The sequence below is a fragment of the Podarcis vaucheri genome (genome assembly GCF_965113315.1).
Source record: "Podarcis vaucheri genome assembly, chromosome: 14".
Classification (NCBI taxonomy): Eukaryota; Metazoa; Chordata; class Lepidosauria; order Squamata; family Lacertidae; genus Podarcis; species Podarcis vaucheri.
The window spans coordinates 31,223,820-31,243,403 of NC_138752.1; the positions used below are offsets into that span (position 1 = coordinate 31,223,820).

Here is a 19,584-nt window from a genome sequence, read left to right on the forward strand (position 1 = left end):
TAATATTATGTCCAACATCTTGTGCCCATTTAATCATAGCAGATTTCACCGTTTCATCCTGAGTATTCCATTTCAACAGCAAGTTATACATTCTTGACAGATTCTTAATTTTAGGATCTAACATATTTAAAAGAACCTCCAGGACTGATATAAAAAGCAATGGAGAGATTGGGCAACCTTGCCGTGTTCCTTTTTCTATCTTAAATTTTTCCGTCACAACATTATTCACAATTAATTTAGCCTTTTGTTCTGAATAAATTGCACCTATACCATTACTAAACCCTTGACCAACCCCCATCCCCTGTAAATTCTTCTTCATAAAACTCCAAGAGATATTGTCAAAGGCTTTCTCCGCGTCCACAAATATCAAAACTGCTTTAGTATTAATATTCACTTGTAATTTTTCTAGAATATTAATTATGTTCCTCGTATTGTCAGACAGGTGTCTGCCCTGGAGTTATAATGATGGAGGTGTTGGGTTCATGATGCTTCTTTGAGGCATATGATCAGGGCCTGTTCATACCTTTTGGTATGAAGTTGTTACTCACATCAATTTTGCATTGGCAAAATCTGTGGCATTTTCAGATATTCATGAACTTTTAAATTATAACCCTGTAGCGTGGGGACTGTGGGACGCGGGTGGCGCTGTGGGTTAAACCACAGAGTCTAAGACTTGCCGATCAGAAGGTCGGCAGTTCAAATCCCTGTGACGGGGTGAGCTCCCGTTGCTCGGTCCCTGCTCCTGCCAACCTAAGAGTTCGAAAGCATGTCAAAGTGCAAGTAGATAAATAGGTACCACTCTGGAGGGAAGGTAAACAGCATTTCTGTGTGCTGCTCTGGTTCGCCAGAAGCGGCTTAGTCATGCTGGCCACATGACCCGGAAGCTGTACGCCGGCTCCCTCAGCCAATAAAGCGAGATGAGCGCCGCAACCCCAGAGTCGTCTGTGACTGGACCTAATGGTCAGGGGTCCCTTTACCTTTACTTTAGTGTGGGGACTAATGGCAGGACAACAAAAATGGATTTTAGAAGCCCTGATGAACATTATATACCCTTTCAATTGTGTTTGTGGGAGAGGGGTTATTGGTTTGTTTTTGTTTTAGTATGTATTTTGTGTTCTCATTTTGTATTTTTATGTTGTGAACAGCCTTGTGATCTTCATCTGAAGGGTGGTATATTAATAACAACGATAAAAACAACAAGAACAACAAGAACAACAACCTGGTCTGTGCACCAGTACCACAGCGAGGGGATGGTCATTCCAACAAGCACTCCTGGCCAGGGAAGGTCAGACGTGACAGGATCCCGGAAGATGTGGAAAGCGTCATCCCTGGGTAAACCGCAGCTGTTGTTGCCATTGCGGTTGCTCGCAATGGCTTGGAAGTATCTGTTCTGCAAGTCTTCCAGCCCTCCAACTTTGGAAAAACCTGGAAAGTTGAAGAGCAAACGATGTTCAGATTTCCTGCCAGTGCTCAGCATTTGCTTTGCATGGGTCTGCTGTGGTGTTTTGGGAAACCGCGAAGTTCAAACAATGGGATTTAGGGAAGAATTCTCCATTGTGAGGTAACATGTCTTGATACACATGAGCCCAAGGATGTGGCACACTTTCTCAGCTTAGAGCTGCAGATTTAAACAAGGAAGAGAGGTGATTTGGTAGAAGACAGAACTTTTTTGTTAACTGTTATAGATCTTGTCACCTTAAGAGAGTTTAAAACATTCATAAACATTGTTAAAAATATTGGTTCTGATGGAGCAACGTAAGATCGTGATGAAGGGGTGCTCTCATATCAGCTGATTATATGATCTTTTTATTTTTGACTAGGGACCTCAAAGACTAGAAATAACTTGGGCATCTCTGGACCTCTGCGAGTGTCTGCTTATGGCAAGTCTTAAAATAGGTGGATGCTAGAGACCCTTTCAGGGGTTCTCAGAAAGTTGGGGTGGTGGTGGCCCAGGACAGGGTCTTCTTTGTGGCAGCCCCTAAGCTGTGGCTCTCCCTCCTCACAGAGGTGCACCTGGCACCTTCATTGTACAGCTTCTGGTGAATGCTGCAGATGTACCTCTTTACCCAAGCTTTTGACAATGGAGATGCATATCATAGGACCCACCTCATTGCAAGTTGTTTTAAACTGATTTTCAAACAGTGTTTTAATATTTTATTTTAATCCTGTAATGTGCCCTGAGACCTTAGGGTGAAGAGTGGGCAATGAATTATCATTATTATTATTATTATTATTATGCCTATATTGCAGACCAGGAGTTGGCCTGCGTGAGCCTGAGGCCAGACTCAACCCAGAGATGTCCTGGATCACATGCTTAGGTGCTGCGCTACAGCCACTCACGGAGGTATGAGCAAAGTCAGGGAGCAATGAATGAAGTGGACATCTGCAGCTTTCTCCTGCGTGCGAAACTTGGCATCACATCTCAGAGGGCAAACCCCAAACCCCATCCACAAGAGAGCTCAGCTAGTAAAGCATAAGACTGTTCATCCTAGTGTCATGGGTTTGTGCCCCATGTTGGGCAAAAGATTCCTGCATTGCAGGGGATTGGATGAGATGACCCTTGTGGTCCGTTCCAGTTCTGTGGTTCTAAGATACTTACTGAAGCCCATCAGCGTCAGCGCCCCAGCTAGCATGATGACTGTCTGCAGGGCATCGGTGTATATCACAGCTGCCAGGCCACCTACAGAGGGAACAGAAGAAGCAAGACCTGTGCTTGGAACTTGGTCTGGACATTAGCTTGACCAAAAGATTTGGACTTGCGTTAGTCAAGCCTCATCTGCCCAGTTGCTTGCACAGGGCAGTCAAATGGTGGCTGACCCTAGTCCCATTCCAGGTGGATTACCACCATGAGATAACTGCTAAAAAGCAGAGCTGGTCCTACCATTAGGCAGAGTGAAAGTAACCTCAGGCAGCAGAAGCTGGAGCAGGCAAAGAGCAACTGGGAGGTGTTGGAGGCCGGCTTGCCCTGTGCCCTCTAGGGTAGTCCTGTCCTCAGGAACACACTGCCCCACTGCCAATATCAAAATAAGACCCAATAGCCAATCCAATCAGCTTCTTTACAGGGCTTGGACCCTTTGGTTCCCTTCCGACTCTACAACACTGTGATTCTGTGAGGCTCAACATTGGGAGGTTCAGGGCAGAAAAAGGAAGGACATCTTCACACAATGCACTGTTGGAACTATGGAACTCCACCCCACAAGATGCAGTGGTCAGCAACAACTTGGATGGCATTAAATGAGGATTAGACAACTTCATCAAGGATAAGGCTATAAATGGCTACTAGCCACGATGACTACCTATTCCACTATCAGAGGCAGCAAGATGTCTTGGACAGTCAGCGTGACCTAGTGGTTAATGTCAGGCTAGGGCTTGGGACAGACCACAGATCAAATCCCCACTCAGTCATGAAGTTCCCTGGATGACCTCACAGGGCAGTCACTGCCTTTCAGCCTGATCTACCTCACAGGGTTGTTGTGAGAATTAAATGAGGAAGGGGAGAACTATGGGTGCTACTTTAAGCTCATGGGGGAAAGTGGGATAGAAATGCAATAAACAAACAAACCCTGCTAGGCGGGGACGGATATATCTACTCCTAGAGGTTGAATAAAGAGATAAGGACAGAGCTCTCTCTCTCTCTCTCTCTCTGCTCAGACTTACCTGCCACAGTGTAAATGGCTGTGATAACCAGCAGCCCAATGACAGCCACGTAGAGATCCCAGTGCAAGGCCTGCTGGATGAAGAGGGCCCCAGCATACATGTCAACCTGGAGGAGACAAAATCCAGACAGGTATGAGGACACTGAGGTTAGGCTCTGACTGGTCTTTTGGATCTACTTGACCATGAGGATTCCTCCTCCATTCATCTTGACTTGTTTGTGGGATGTTTACACGTCTCCCTATTAACCATTCACTCATCCCACATTTTTCAGTGCACTTTCCAAATGGCAAAAAAAACCTGATTCTTTTTCAAAGTGTGTGTGTTGCACTAGAGGGTGGCAGAGGGCTTTGATCCACTCCCGCAGAATACTGGAGGCACCTCAAGTAGACCAATAAATGCTCTCAGCTCCATTGTGCCCAACAGCTGAAGGACCCCCACCCCCACCCCTTGTACGGACAGCCAAGCTCTGTTCAGCTCTTTTGGACAAAGGAGAAGCTTGTTTGGAAGAGGAAGAGCTGGAACAATGGCTCAGTCATTCCTTGGGAGCAGGAAACTCAACAGGTGCTGGAGAGCAGCAGTAGCAGTCTGTGGGGAGTTGGGGGTAGCCCCCAATCTAGGCTAATAGAAAAGCATGGTGGGATTTACCCCACCCTACCACCGCCACGTCCCTCTTTAATTTGACATTCTCTTGAATTGCAAACAGGAGAATTTATTTATTTCCTGAATTTCTACTCTATCTTTTCCTCCAAGGAACTCGAGGCAACATATGCATGCTTCTCCCTTTCCCCATTTAATCCCCCAAGCAACCTTGTTAGGTAGATTGGGCTGAGAGAGCCGGTGAGTGGCCCAAGGCAGTGAGCTTTTTGGCCAAGTGGGGATTTGAACCCTGGTCTCCCAGGTCGTAGTCCGACATTCTAACCACTACACCACACTGGCTCTCATGCACACTCCATGGCCAAAAAGGGAGATTTTGTTTGCCCTGAATGCTGTTGAAGTTAACTGGCAGGGCTGCCTCTGTTGCTGCAGGCCTACTCTAGGTGATGTGTGTGATTAAACGGAAGACACCATGAGCCGAACACAATATAGGGCCACCGTGTTGAGCTGGGTCAAAAGATGGTTCATCTGGCATCCACACAACATTTCAGGGAGCACAGAATGCCCTGCATCACTGCCACACAGTAGAAAGCACATGTGAAGTTACATTCAACGCAGGAAACAGCACATGTGAGGTTACATTCAACTCAGGCAAAGGAAGTTTGGGGATGCGAACAAACACAATGGAAATGAAATTAACCCAACAACCACACACAACTGCCTCAAATTCACCAGCCAGTCTAACCTGGGGTGGGGAGGGGGGACAAGGATCCCCCCAACCCCATATGACCCCCATATGCGAGTACTCCCCCTCCCTGCCCCATCTCTGTATATCACTTCAGGACTCCGTTTGTGTGGATCAATAATTATTTTGAATCAGTCTTCAAACTAAACTAATACAGTCATACCTCGGGTTGCGATCGCTGTGGGTTGCACGTTTTCCGGTTACGGATGCGCCAAACCCAGAAGTACCAGAACAGTTTACTTCTGGGTTTTGGCATTCACGCATGTGCAGAAGCACTAAATTGCGCTTTGTGCATGCTCAGAAGCACCAAATTGTGTCACGCGCATGCGCAGACACAACGCTGCAGGTTGTGAACATGCCTCCCACACGGATCACGTTCGCAACCCGAAGTTCCACTGTAATCCACATGATGACATCAGTAAGGCAAGGCAGCTGTGTGTGGAGTCCAGACTGGGAGCATCTTCCGGCTAGATGCAAAAATGCACCCTGATCCTGCTATTGATGAAACACAAGCAAAGGACACTCCACTGGGAAGGTGGGGGACAGTCCATATTATTATTAACAGTAGTAATAGTAGTAGTAGTGGCCTTGAGTGCTGTTTCGTTGTTAATGAGCAACTAAAGAGAAAGTGTTAGTAAGTTACTCATTAAAACCCATTGACCCCAAAGAAGAAGAATTACTAAATCAGGCAGGTTAGTCGTCCTCTGTCACTGTCCAGCACCACACAGGAGAGGGTCATCATGGCTCAGGGTAGAGCATCTAACATTCAGGAGGCCCCAGCTTCAGTCCCCAGCCATCTCCAAGCCAGGCTGGTAATGTCCCTCACCCAGAATCCCAGAAAGCCATTGCAAGACAATACTACCTAAATGGACCAAGGTATAAGGTCTGTGTCTAAATGTTTTTGTTTTGCTCCAGAGCTTTTCCCGTGAAAACATCCTCTGAATTGGACGTCAGACTGGGGTTTCCATGGACTTATGTTTGCTCTGATTGAGCTTTAAAGAGCATGTTTCCACAGCAAAAGCTCCGGAGCCGGGGGGGGCACTCGGACACAGAGCTGTAAATCGCTGACCATGGTAACAGCACAGCAGAGGCAAGTGTGGATAAGCCCTCAGGTGTTCTGCTGGTGCTGGCATCTCCTTTACATCTTTATCAAGAGAAATAAGTTCACGAAAAGGGAGCAAACCAAACAGGCAGAACTACAAGCAGTAAACTCAGCAACAGACAAAATAGATAAGGAGGGAGAAGATTCTGTTCTCAAGCAAAGTGAGCTGCTACTGCTTTCGCTTGCCCTTATTCCAACAGGAAGAACACAAAGGAACACTTTGTAAAATGATTCTGTGTGCTCAAAAATACATCTAGCATCAAAGAATGGGCAGCAGAAGCAGGCTTCCCCCCAAAATCTTCCTCAGCCTTCAGTAACCTACACAATCTTAAATCCAGAATTCAGTTCAGTCTCCTTCCCTCCTTTCATCATTTGCCTGTCATTCAGAAGCCAACACAACATATCAGAAAGATTGAAAGGCAGAAAAGGTCACTTAGGAAGCCTCGATGGACCTACTCTTTCCAAGCCAATTCTGTTCTGTCTCCTCTCGTCTCCTTACTTACTGAGATTTTGGTGAATATATAGATAAACAAGTAGAGAATCGCTAGGAAGATTTGAATCCTTTTGCCCCCAAAGCGCCTCTGTAAATATTCTGGCATGGTTGTCACCTGGAAATGATAAGGCAGCATTGATGAAAAACAGCAAGAAAAGATTATTCGAAATCTAGGCAGTAATAACATCACGGAAATGGTACAGTCCCTTTTACCTCAGGAGGACAGGGCAGTGAGTTTACGGTTTTTAAAGACTACAATTCCGAGAAATGACATGATGCATAACTTGGCACATCTGTTTCAGAACAGATTCCTGCTCTCTGAAAAAGTTGGTGGGAAACAGTGGCCATAGTGTGGCCGGTGGACTCACCCCTGCTGCCACGTAGATGGGCAGAAACAGCCATGCCAGCACCAAGACACAGAACATGCCCTGTGAGGAGAAGCAGAGCCCAGGTCAGGAACAAAACAAGCAGGATCCAACCAGAGAATCAACTGACAGACAAAAGCTTTCTCTGGGTTGGCTTTGGGTCCACAGAGTGGCTGCATGTCCTACTTTGCAGAAGACAGACCTCTGTTGGAAGGGCTGTCAGGTTTAAACATAAAGAAGACAAAGATGAGAGAGAGGGTCAGAGGGGTCGGGGTGTATCTTGTACCTGCCCATCAAGAGGGAGCTTCTGGGCAGTAAACTGAGAAGGCCCTCAGTTCACCTGGGCACAGTCTGCCAAAAGATCTGTCTCGCCAGAGTGGTGCATGCACTAGTTTTCTCCTGCTTGGATTACTGCAATGCGCTCTACGTGGGGATACCTTTGAAGGTGACCCAGAAACTACTACTAATCCAGAATGCAGCAGCTAGACTGGTGACTGGGAGCAGCCACCGAGACCATATAACATCAGTCCTGAAAGACCTTCATTGACTACCAGTACGTTTCCAAGCGCAATTCAAAGTGTTGGTGCTGACCTTTAAAGCCCTAAATGGCCTTGGCCCAGTATACCTGAAGGAGCGTCTCCATCCCCATCATTCAGCCCAGACACTGAGGTCCAGCTCTGAGGGCCTTCTGGCAGTTCCCTCACTGCAAGAAGTGAGATTACGAGGAACCAGCCTTCTCGGTAGCGGCGCCCGCCCTATGGAACACCCTCCCATCAGATGTCAAGGAAATAAACTACTATCTGACTTTTAGAAAACACCTGAAGGCAGCCCTGTTTAGGGAAGTTTAAATGTTTGATATTTTATCATGATCATCATCATCATCATCATCATCATCTGTTGGGAGGCACCCAGAGTGGCTGGGGAAACCCAGCCAGATGGGTGGGGTATAAATGAATAATTATTATAATACCTGATGCACCACTACCAAGAAGGCCCTCTGCCAGATTCATGCCCACCCCAACACACACACATCATCATCCTCAGGAGCAGGTTGTGCCGTAAATGCGATACTCACATTCCACTCATAAGCTGTAGCACCAATTCCAGACGCTGCCCCAGAGCCAGCCAGGCCAATGAAATGTCCGCTGCCGACATTACTGGCGAAGAGAGATGCCCCCACCTGGGAAGAGAGGTTCGGAGAGCCAGCTCAGTTCCTGCCCTTCCCAAGAGACCTAATCTTGCCTGGCACAGAAAGGACTCCACCCAGTTCCCCTGGAAAGGCTGTCAGGTCTCATTATGAGGACTGGTTCAGTTTCAGTTTCTTGTTTTTCCACTCTTAAGTTCAGCTCACCACATTTCCACATCAGTGTGAGGTTATCTGTTTTTGTTTTCCAAAGCCCTCACAAAAACTTATCAGTGTTTTAGTGTGCATTTCTCCCACTGCACACATTTGCTATGCAATTTGGTCTATTCTGCACATTTTTGAGAAGTAAATTTTCTCAAAGTGCAATTTTCACTGAAATGTGTGTTTTATACACACTTTACAGTGTATGCATTTCTGTACACATTCCTTGCCTGGGGTATTAGGGGAAGTTGGGGAATGCATAATGCTCCTTCTACACTCAGCTTCCGCCTTTCTGACCTCAACTAGACGAGAGTTGTACCCATATGAATAATCTCAATGCAGGGATGAGACCTCAAAAAACCACCTTGAGGCTTTGAAGGCAGACAGAGGACTCTCTGCATTTCAACCCCTTTCCCAAACATATAGCAGATCCGCTCTGCAACAGACACCCCACCAAGACATCATAATGGAAATCGCTTACTGGCCACCAGACCATCTCGCCTCCAGCCAAGAAGTAGCCCTTCACAGTGCTTCGCTTGGTTTTCCACATGGACTGAGAAAGAGAAAGAGAGAAAGATAAAAACGAGCAAGTCTAAGAAGCCTGAAGAGGCAGCAGTGAGTCACCCTCAACAACAACATCAGCAACAACCAGGCCTCCCAAAACATTTTGGCGCCTGAGGCAGGCCACAAAATGGCCGCCGGCGAAGAATAGGTGAGTGAAGATCTACATCAGTGACCGGGGGTGGGGGAGAGGAGACCGGCAGCACTCTGGGCAGGTGATTTTGATCCATGCGCAAAGAGTGTACAGTGTTATCTCGGGTTACAGACACTTCAGGTTATGCGTTTTCAGGTTGCGCACTGCGCCAAACCTGGAAGCACTGGAACAGCTTACTTCGGGGTTTCGGCGCTCGCACATGCGCAGAAGCACTAATTCGTGCTTTGCACATGTGCAGAAGCTCTGAACCATGACCCGTGCATGCGCAGAAGCGGCGCTGCAGGTTGCTAACATGCCTCCCGCATGGATCACGTTCAGAACCCGAGGTTCCACTGTACTTAGGTGCCCAAGGGAAGGAGTGATCAGATTTAGAACTTTGGACTCCTATGGCTCATTCTCACTTCTGTTTGTCCCGCCACTTTCCTCCAGGAAAACAACCTCTTTACCACTGAATCAAATGTCAACGAGTTTTTCCAGGGACTGATGTTTGCTCCAATTCAGTGGTTAAAGAGCAGGCTTTCCTGGAGCAAGCAGCAGCGCAAAAAGAAAACCACTAAGACCCATGCTTTGTAGGCATGGGGCAAGCGAAGTGTGGACACAGAGACAGAGTAGCTCATTGGGAAGGGATCTGCCTGGCATGCAGAAGGTCCCAGATTCAATCCCCAATGGCATCGCCAGGAAAAGCTGGGAGAAACTCCTGCCGAAAACTCTGGGGAAATGCTGCCAGCCAGTGTTGAATACCGAGTTGGATGGACCAAGGGTTCTGTTGGGATATCTGGTTGGCCACTGTGAGAAGAACATAAGAAGGTTAGCTGCTGCCAGATGAGTCCAGTGACCCATCTAGTCCAGCTTCCTGTTCTCACAGATGCCTGTAGGAAACCTTCCATCAGGATCCGAGATCAAGGGCCCTCTGTCCATCTGTGGTTTCCAGAATCTGGGATTCAGAAGCATTGCTGCCTCCGACTGTGGAGGCAAAGCATTGTCACTGTGGCTAGTGACTATCAACAGCCCTGTCTTCCATGAATTTGTCTTATCCTGTTTGGTTGCCAGGTTGGTTGCCATCAGTGCCTCCAGTGGAAGTGAGTTCCATAGTTAACTATGCGCTGCTGGACTAAATGCCCCTCCCTTGGGGGGGGCTGATACATCAGCCAGGCTCTTCTTAGATTCCCACTTGGGCATTTTCTGGAGAGCACTAGGCTGTGGCTTCTATTGGCAGAGGCAGGGAGGCTTATGGCTGGGGAGGCAACCAGGAAGTGTTTGGGCCAGTTGCATGTGGGAATTGTTGGCAGCATGACAAAGCAGGAAGTGAACTACCTTGACTCATCAAGTTGCTCAATCACACCTGGAGGGAGACATGAATGAATGGAGTGCTTGCATTGCTTGCTGGGAATGGAATCTGGGCCAAGGCTGGTGGCAGATTGCCCTGGCAGAGGGTGCCAGGAGCTAAGAATAACTAGTTCTAGAATCTGCCAATAAAGGGTAAGAGTCATATCTGACAAATTTCGACAACAGCGAGAGTATAAGAATAACTAGTTCTAGAATCTGCCAATAAAGGGTAAGAGTCATATTCTGACAAATTTCGACAACAGCGAGAGTATAAGAATAACTAGTTCTAGAATCTGCCAATAAAGGGTAAGAGTCATATTCTGACAAATTTCGACAACAGCGAGAGTATGTCTATCCTGGTTACGAATGACCTCATGGAATTATGATGGTTCCTGGGTGGCTTCTGCCAGTCAGTGCAGACAATAAGGAGCTACATGAACCAAGGGTCTGACTCAGTATAAGGCAGCTTCCTATATCAGAGGAAGGGCTGTAACTCTATGGCAGAGCATCTGCTTTGCACCCAGAAGGTCCCAGGTAAGGCTGGGAATGATTCATGTCTGACATCCTGGAGAGCTGCTGCCAGTCAGTGCAGACAGTACTGAACAAGATGGACTCAGTATAAAGCCAGTGTGGTGTAGTGGTTGGAGTGTTGGACTAGGAGCTGAGAGACCAGGGTTCGAATCCCTGCTCAGCTATGAAGCTCACTGGGTGACCTTGTAGGCCAGTCACTGAGGAGGGGGAGAACTATGTATGGCACCTTGAGCTCCTTGGAGGAAAAGGAGGGATATAAATGCAATGCAATGCAATAAATAATAAAATAAAATAAAAGCTTCCTAAGTTCCCCTTGGATCTCTGCACCCATGTGCATTGTCCCTCAACTGAACAGAACAATCAAGGAAACATCTTTCTTACCCACAGTCCAACAGCCAAAACAAATACAAAGTACAGAACCAGGACAACAATATCCACAGCCTCCAAGCTCTGTTGGGGGAAGGCAGGAGGCAGAGTGGTTGTGCTTGGCTCCATTGCCGCTTGGATCTCCTGGGCGCCCTTCCTTCCTTCCTTCCTTCCTTCCTTCCTTCCTTCCTTCCTTCCTGGTGTGTTTATCTGGCCAAGAGAGAGAGACAGCAATATACAACAAATGTGTAAGGATCTCAAGCAACATCTGCTGCCCATCAAATTCCCCTACTCGGAGGTCACTCTTGAAGTCCCTGTAGATGCAAGAGGAGTAAAAACATTTTGTTGCGCCTAGAAGGTGAGCACCTCAATTGACTGAAAATGCAATACCAAACTGCTCTGAGGTGGGTAGTTTCCTGGTTCCATGGGGAAAACAGAATCCTGGAAGGAGGATCTAGTCTCTAGCATGCAGAGGGAGAGAAGTTGACTGTAATTGGGAGGTAATCCACCTTGAGTTCAATCACACTGTGCCAACCATAACAGTAGATCAAAGGGATTGAGCAAGAAGCATATTTGTATTCCAACCCATGGAAACCATCTCATTTGCATCCCAGCTTCCTGGAGCCAACAAGCAAGGGCGGATTTTAAGAATTGCTTTCCCATGTGGTGGAAATAAGCAAGGCCATGTCTGTTGCTGCGGTTACCCCTATTTCAATTTATTAGTGGCTTGCAATAGAAAAAGCCTCTATGTGTCTTACCAAACCTAGAATCACAGAGTTGTAGAGTTAGAAGGGACCGCAAGGGTCATCTAGTCCAACCCCCTGCAATGCAGGAATCTCAGCTCAAGAATCCCTGGCAGGTGGCCATTGAGCCTCTGTTTAGAAACCTCCAATGAAGGAGAGTCCACCACCTTCTGTGGCAGCCCGTTCCATTATTGAGCAGCTCTTACTGTCAGAAAGTTCTTCCCAATGCTTAGTCAGAATCTGCTTTCTTGTCATTTGAAGCCATTGGTTCAGATCCTCCTCCTTTCTGGAGCAGCATCCAAGGGAATGCCAAGAAGCTTTTTTTGGAAGATGCCTGAGTCCATTGCTTAGGTTGGTTGGCATCCATCTGAGTAGAAAGTATTGGGTTAGGAGGCTCAGTGGTCTGGAAGAATTGGGCTGCAATCCAGCGATTGCTAGGTCAGTAGACCATGAGACTCTTAATCTCAGAGTCATGGGCTCAAACTCAATATTGGGCAAAAGATTCCTGCATTGCAGGGGGGTTGGACTAGACCTCATGGTCCCTTCCGATTGTACAATTCTATGATGATGAACATGTGGCCCTCCAGATGTTGTTCAATTCCAGCTCCCATCAGCCAGCAGACTCCGTGGTCAGGGATGACAGGAGGTAGCCATCCAACAACATCTGGAGGGCCACAAGTTCCCCAACCCCGCTCTAGACACACCGCCAAGTCCTCTTCTTTTCGGTTAAGGCTCAGTTCAGAGGGAGAGCATCTGCACTGCCTACAGAAGGAGGACATCTGCCAGGCACTGTCAACAGGTAATCCCTAGCCACTTTTATATTATTCCTGCATGGCAGGGGGTTGAACTGGATGGCCCTTGGCATCCCTTCCAGCTCTACAGTTCCAATATTTTACTACTTTCCCTTCAAGATGTGGCCTTTCTGCAATGTATGTCATTGTCCATTTGCAGCAGTGCCTTCTCCCCAGTGCTCCCAAGGCAGTCACCTGCAGAAGAAAGACTTAAAAGGACATCAACTCATGGCTCCAGGATCTTAGCAGCTGGTGATTTGGGCCATTTGGCTCAACAAAGGTTTTTCCTGACTGTTCTCAAGGCAGGTGGTGAGGGGCCTGAGTCGCTTCCTGATGTGGAGTCCCCACAGCAAACATCTCAAGCCCCTAAGCAGTGAGGTCAAGAGAAGGTCAGAATTCTTTTCTTAAGCACTGGGACCCTTTGATATCATGATGCACAGATCCCTTCATGTGATCATGTGCCCTATGGATAGACAAATCAAACAATTTCAGTTCCTTGTTTTTCCAATCCTAAATTCAGTTTGCTGCATTTCCACATTGGTTTGCAAACTACTTTTTTTTTAAGGAAAAGAAAAAGAAGCCCATTACACATTTGTCTTCATTTGGGCAAGCAATTTCTCCTGATATATTTCATTTTTGTATATTATGTTCAGTCCCTAATATGGTTATTCTTGTGCACACTTTCCTTTCATACATGTTGCTTCCTTCCCTCCCATGTTCTCTCTCTCTTCCCCCTCCTCCTTTGGCTGGGGAACGGCATCTCAACCTTTGGAGAAGCCCAGATTTCATAGGATAGCTGTGCTTTAGGGTTTGCCTATTAGAATGCAAAGAAACCTGGGTGTCTGCCAGGAAGAGAACACTTACTGTGGGACACGCTGGTCAGGGTCAAGCCAATGGAACGCCAGCCGGAGCCTTGGGGGCCTTCGCTGTGCCCAGGTGTTGGAGCAGCAGCCTAGTGGAGGAGGAATCCTCTGAGGCTGCTGCAGAAGCCAAGCTGCCCTGCTCTGTGTGGGAGCCCTGGGAGTAGACAAACACGTTCTTCCGCTTGGTTCTAAGGTGCTCACTGTAGAGAGCGGGAGGCAAGGAGCCAGAGGAATACCTTTCAGGTGGGTGTCACTTTCTCGATTGGCCAAATGCCTGCTTTTCACAGGAGCTCCACTTCCTCTAATTCTTCTTCAAGATGCTGACTCTAGAGAAGCAGGGCAATTCCACTGCCTCCCAGCTGCCTTTGGCCCTTCTTCAACAGACACCTTGCGGCAGCCGTGCCTGCTTTCATCCCAGAACTGCAGCTTTAAGAACTTGGTGCTGGAGCTTGATGTCCTTCTTCCTCTACCCTCCCCATCCCATTTTCCTTGTGTGCTGTGTCTTTTTAGACCGAAAGCCTCAGAGGTTAAGGGACTCTCACTCCTACTGATCTTTGTAAGCCACCCAGAGAGCCTTCTTGGCTTTTGAACAGGGTAGAAAATATGCTCTGAATAAATAAACAAAGGAGCATCTAAAATGCTGTGGGGCATGGATCTTGCAGGGCTGAAGACTTTTGGGAAGGGTGCCAGAGAAATTGCCTGACATCATTACAATTCTTACAATATCCGACAGAGGAAAATAGATCCATTTGATTTGCATGTCACGAAGAAGAACAAGTTCTTTGAGGGTGGGATACCAGCCATAATCACTAAGAATGGAGCTATCTCCAATGTCCAGATGCAGGAGAGAAGCAAGAGGCTGGTGAGTGCTGGTGCACCAGCAGGAAATGCCTAAATTTTCAATGAGTTCCTCTAAAACAGCCTTCCCCAACCAGGTGCCCTCCTGCTGTTTTGGACTACAATTCTGGACTACAATTCTACAATCTAACATGATACTCATTCTGTTCCCGTGAGCTCTGGGTATCTGACCGCACACAAAATATATAACTTCAACATATAGCTTGTCTGCAACACACACAAAGCACATTTTCCTGCTGAAATGTTTTAAATGTAGGCTTAATTCTCATCAAGCAGCATCACACACCTTATCTTCACTGTCAAGCAATGGGTTGTTGTTGTTGTTGTTGTTTTAAAAAGTCTCTTGCTCCAAGCAGCATACAATTATCTAACAATTATCTGGAGAAGAGAAGAAGACTGAGAGGTGGTTTGACATGAAAGTAGGAGCTAGCTTGTTTTCTGCTGCTCCAGAAGGAGACCTCAAGCCAACCTATTCCAATTACCAGAAAGGAGATTCCGGCTAAAAATTAGGAAGAACTTTCTGACAGTAAGTGCTGTTCAACAGTGGAATGGTAGACCCTCCCTCTTTGGAGGTTTTTAAACAGAAGTTGGGTGGCCACCTCTTAGGGATTCTTGAGCTGTGATTCCTGCATTGCAGGGAGTTGGGTTTGATGACCCCTTGGGATCCCTTTCAACTCTACAATTATATGATTGTGTGAGTTAACAGCAGAAGAGAGGAGTGGCATGCTGTGAGCTCTATGTACATGGCTAGTGTGATCTAAGACGGGCATCATCAGAATAAACCCAAATTGTTTGTGCACGATGCAGCACATACCAGCCCAGCAAGGAAAAGTTAGCAAACAAACTGAGTGCATACCAGGTACAAAGTAAGCACTAGAAGAAGAAGAAGAGTTTGGATTTGATATCCCGCCTTTCACTCCCCTTCAGGAGTCTCAAAGCGGCTAACAATCTCCTTTCCCTTCCTCCCCCACAACAAACACTCTGTGAGGTGAGTGGGGCTGAGAGACTTCACAGAAGTGTGACTGGCCCAAGGTCACCCAGCAGCTGCATGTGGAGGAGCGGAGACACGAACCCGGTTTCCCAGATTACGTGACTACCGCTCTTAACCACTACACCATACTAGAGTTGTATGCAGGAAGAAAGGAAGGAAGGAAGATTCATTTGTGATTCTACTTCAGGTAACAGGCCACTTCACCTCAGAAATATGCCACCAACTCTCCCTTGGGAAAATCCAAAACCTTGCAAGATTCCCCATAGACACATATGAGGAAATCAACAAATGCCTATAACTTTTTTTCACTTTTTGTGGGACAAGGGATCAGACCAAGAAACCACAGCAAGAGCAAAGACTTAAAAGCTCTCTCCCCAAATGCTGCAGTAATTCATTGTGGATGCAAAAATTAAGCAAAGAAGGGCCAGTTGCCTCTTGCCTGGGCCTGATGGGGGTTGCAGCCCAGAACATTTGGCAAAGCCTGTCACAGGGGGCTCACATGGGGGCTTCATTCTTAAGGAAGCCTGCCTGAATATGGGGCTCACGTGGGGCAGGAAATAAAACACTACCCTTTGCAAAGTAAGTCTAAAGTTTACGGGCAAGGGTCTGGGCTTATTGGGGAGGCAGCTGTCATTCCAATTTGGTGGGGGTGGGGTGGGAAAGCTCCCAAGGTATTTTTCAGAAGCCTGTAGAGACACCCATACAGTACAAAGAATAGCCAGAGCTCATCATAAGAGCCCAGCAAGTTGTGGGAAGCCATTCTCCTGTAGGGACAGGGCATTGCTGGGCTCTTTGCCTGGAGTACCAAGTCCCAGTGGCAATTTCTTCCAGCAGAGGGAACCAGTAGCCTGGCTATCCTACTTCATTGCCCAAACTGGCAAGGGGTTTCCCCATCCACCCAATTTGAAATCCCCATCCTTGATGCTTTGACCAAGAAGGCTTTTGTCTCCTTGCTTAGAGCCAGCATGGTGTAGTGGTTAGAGCATCAGGCTAGGACCCAGGAGACCAGGGTTCAAATCCCCACTTGGCCATGAAGCTCACTGGATGACATTGGGCGGGCCAGCCACTGCCTCTTGACCTAACCTACCACACAGGGTTGATGTGGGGGATTAAATGAGGAGGGGAGAGGCCCTGTACACCACCTTGAATTCCTTGGGGGGAAGGACAGACATGAAATAAAAAAATAATTGCACCAAAGGTAGATGAGTCTGAACCATCTTGTTCGCAGCTGCGTTTAAAGGCCCACAATGCTCTCTGGGGCTCAGGGCAAAAGTCTTTGCATCCCCAATGAAATCCCCGGGCCGGGGAGCCTTTGAGATTGCTAGCACCCCTTCCCCGCCCTTCTGCCCTCCCAATTTCCATCGGTGAAGCCCACGTCCTGGAATTGCCTCCTCCTTGTGACTTGAAGAAATGGAAAGTTTAGGACTTTTTTGTCCATTCCGATCACAGTCTTGTTCTGCTCAATTCCCTTGGCACCAAGCGCCTGCCCTTTGCTGGGTTGGAGGCGGGCAGTTCTTTCCAGAGAACAACCAGCGCATTGAAGCGGCTCCATTGAAACCAGCCCAGAGAGAGCCAGCAGACCATGTGGCTGGCCCATTGCCACCTCCGAACCGGGTCTGATGCTCCTCACCATTCTATTTACGCTTTTTGCGTTTGCAGCCCCGATGGATCTAGAGCTAAAGGCGCCCCCAGACCCACCCGTAAGAATCCTCCACGTGATCCGACGCAAGCCGTGAGCAATGAGGAGACTTACCCTGCACCTTTGGGTTTCTTTCTCCTGTCACCCTCGATGCCGCCAGCCTCTTGCCAATCCACGAGACGGCTTAAATATTGCCAGCAGGCAGACGGGGATTTGCCAATGGGGCTGTTTTACATTTTCACGAGGCGTGAGAGGAGAAATTTATAGGCAGAGCCATTCAGTTCATTGGAGGCCTGCTTGCTTTGTGTTGATGTGGCTTGCAAGAAGGACAGCCCGTTGTTTCCTTATCAGGGGTTTGGGGGTCAAACTCCAAAGTGTATCATTCCCCCACCTTCCAGAAAGCAATCATTGGAGGAGAGATGGATAGAGGGAGGGAGGGAGGGAGAGGGAAAGAAGTGAATCGAATGCCAGAGATAAAGAGGAAAGTTGGTAGAGAAGTGTTCATCCCTGTCCCATCATTATACTAGAACCCAGTGGGGTCATCCAAGGAAGCTTAATGATAGAAGACCAGGAGAATAAGAAGTCCTTTATGGAGCACATAGTTCCCACTAGAAAGAGTGATGGCCACCAAATTGGATGGCTTTAAAAGAGAGTTTAGCAAATTTGTGGAGAAGAAGAAGACACTTCTCCATGGCTACTAGCCACTGACTATGTTCTGCCTTGGATCAGAGGTGGTATGTCTTCCTTACAAGAAAGGAGAATCCAACTAAATATTAGGAAGAATTTTCTGTGGTTAAGAGTCAATGGTCTGACTCAGTGTAAGGCAGGTTCCGGTGTTCCTTAAGGGAAGGGTTGTAGCTCAAAGGCAGAACATCTGCTTGGCATGCAGAAGGCCCCCGTTTCCAAGTAGAAAGGGGAATGTTTCCTTGTCTGAAACTCCGGTCTGAAACTTCTCTCTCTCCTCTGTGTTGTTTGTCCTATAAGCTAGCTTGGTCTTATTTTGAATGCACTATAAATCATAACACAACAATCAAAAGAAGCCTGTTTTGATGAAGAGATTGTGGCCAGGCAGCAAAGCGTGTTGAGAAGTCGTTGTCAAAACATTGTCAAAACACAGGTGCCACCCCCTCCAGTTTTGCACCAAACATTTTCCCCCAAACAGTCCTTTCTTTTCACACAGGCAAAGCTGGCACAATACCTGTGCCCAGTAACCTGCATCTCAAAAGCAGAGCAAAAGGGGCACAGCAAGGCATCTTCACCTTGAAACACTGAAGCACCTGGGTCAGGTTTTTTTATTCTAACATTTTAATTCTAAGCAGAATTCTGAAAAAGAATTGCCACCAAACCATTTGACTTGCTGGCAGAGGGTGAGTTGCAGTCAGGCTGTTCCCACTTAACTGGCCCACGAAATGAAGCAACCTGGGCTGTGGCCTCATTGCAGCCAACACAAATGCAGACAACGATGTATTGGAGCCCTCCAGAAATAATACAGTCGACTCACAACTTGCTTGCACTATCGATTGCAGCTTTACGCACTTGGCAGCCGGCCATCATGCAATTGCACAAATTAAAGGCACGCAAACTGGAGAGCTTGGAAGATCTCTCTGTGCCAGGTTTTCCCACTGCAGAAAGAGCTTTAAAGCTCTTTGGTTACTGGGTTTTGGGGAGGTCTTGTGCAGACTCCAAGAGACTCCCATGAAATTTGATGGGAGCCTCCTAGAGCCCGATAAGCAAAGTGGAGCACTTAAAAGCTCTCTGCCTTGTGCAAGGCACACTGGCTTCAGAAAGGTAGGGATGGTCCCATGGGGGCAATTCCAGGGGTTTTCTAAGTGTACTCAGTTTTGGCTTTATGCACAATTCCTGGAATGTAACCCCCAACAAGCAAGTTGCGAGTCAACTGTAATTATACTCCTCCAAAGGAGACTGGGCCACTACATACATTCTTCCACATGAACCTGCCCTGGGCTCTGAAATCTTCAGGGATGGCCTTTCTCTCAGTCCTCCGAGTGTCACAGGCACACTTGGCGGGGACATGGGACAGGGCCTTCTTGGTAGCTGCTCGCAGACTTTGGAATTCCCTCCATAGAGAAGCCAGGGATGAAAATGTAATAAATAAATACAAATAAAAGCATAAATAGACATCAAGAAACATCTGGGATTCCAGAAGTTCCAGTTGTGATAGAACAGCTGCTTAGGATAGAGGGTTTCTGGAGATCTCCATCTTCCTATGGGGCAAGTGTGGCTGGCCCTCAAAGTACCCATTGCGCAGGTTCAGAAGGGAGTCAATGTAGAACAGGATTCTTTACTACCCCAAAGAATTCTGGGAGTTGTAGTTTGTTAAAGGTGCTGAGAGTTGTTAGGAGGCTCCCTATATCCCTCAGAGAGTTTCCCCAGGAAGAGGAGTTGATTGCTAAACCACCTTGGGAATTGTAGCTCTGGGAGATGAATAGGCATCCTTAG

At 47.4% G+C, this 19,584-nt stretch overlaps 1 protein-coding gene across 4 annotated transcripts in view; it reads right to left on the reverse strand.

The window, feature by feature from the left end:
• Window positions 1–19,584, reverse strand: part of SLC5A11 (solute carrier family 5 member 11) — a 34,178-nt gene that overhangs the window by 14,166 nt on the left and 428 nt on the right. The window contains exons 1-10 of one of the 4 annotated variants that reach the window (XM_082199348.1): window positions 13,638–14,222; window positions 11,424–11,449; window positions 11,255–11,391; window positions 8,783–8,854; window positions 8,032–8,136; window positions 6,960–7,019; window positions 6,602–6,706; window positions 3,658–3,763; window positions 2,600–2,680; window positions 1,220–1,425 (exon numbers count right to left, since the gene is read on the reverse strand). In XM_082199348.1, coding sequence (XP_082055474.1) covers window positions 1,220–1,425; window positions 2,600–2,680; window positions 3,658–3,763; window positions 6,602–6,706; window positions 6,960–7,019; window positions 8,032–8,136; window positions 8,783–8,854; window positions 11,255–11,368 — 849 coding nt within the window. In that variant the 5' untranslated portion in view covers window positions 11,369–11,391; window positions 11,424–11,449; window positions 13,638–14,222. Of the gene's footprint in view, window positions 1–1,219; window positions 1,426–2,599; window positions 2,681–3,657; window positions 3,764–6,601; window positions 6,707–6,959; window positions 7,020–8,031; window positions 8,137–8,782; window positions 8,855–11,254; window positions 11,450–13,637; window positions 14,223–17,238; window positions 17,452–19,584 lie in introns of those variants that run through there. The other 3 variants (XM_082199350.1, XM_082199349.1, XM_082199347.1) reach the window with 3 other exon arrangements.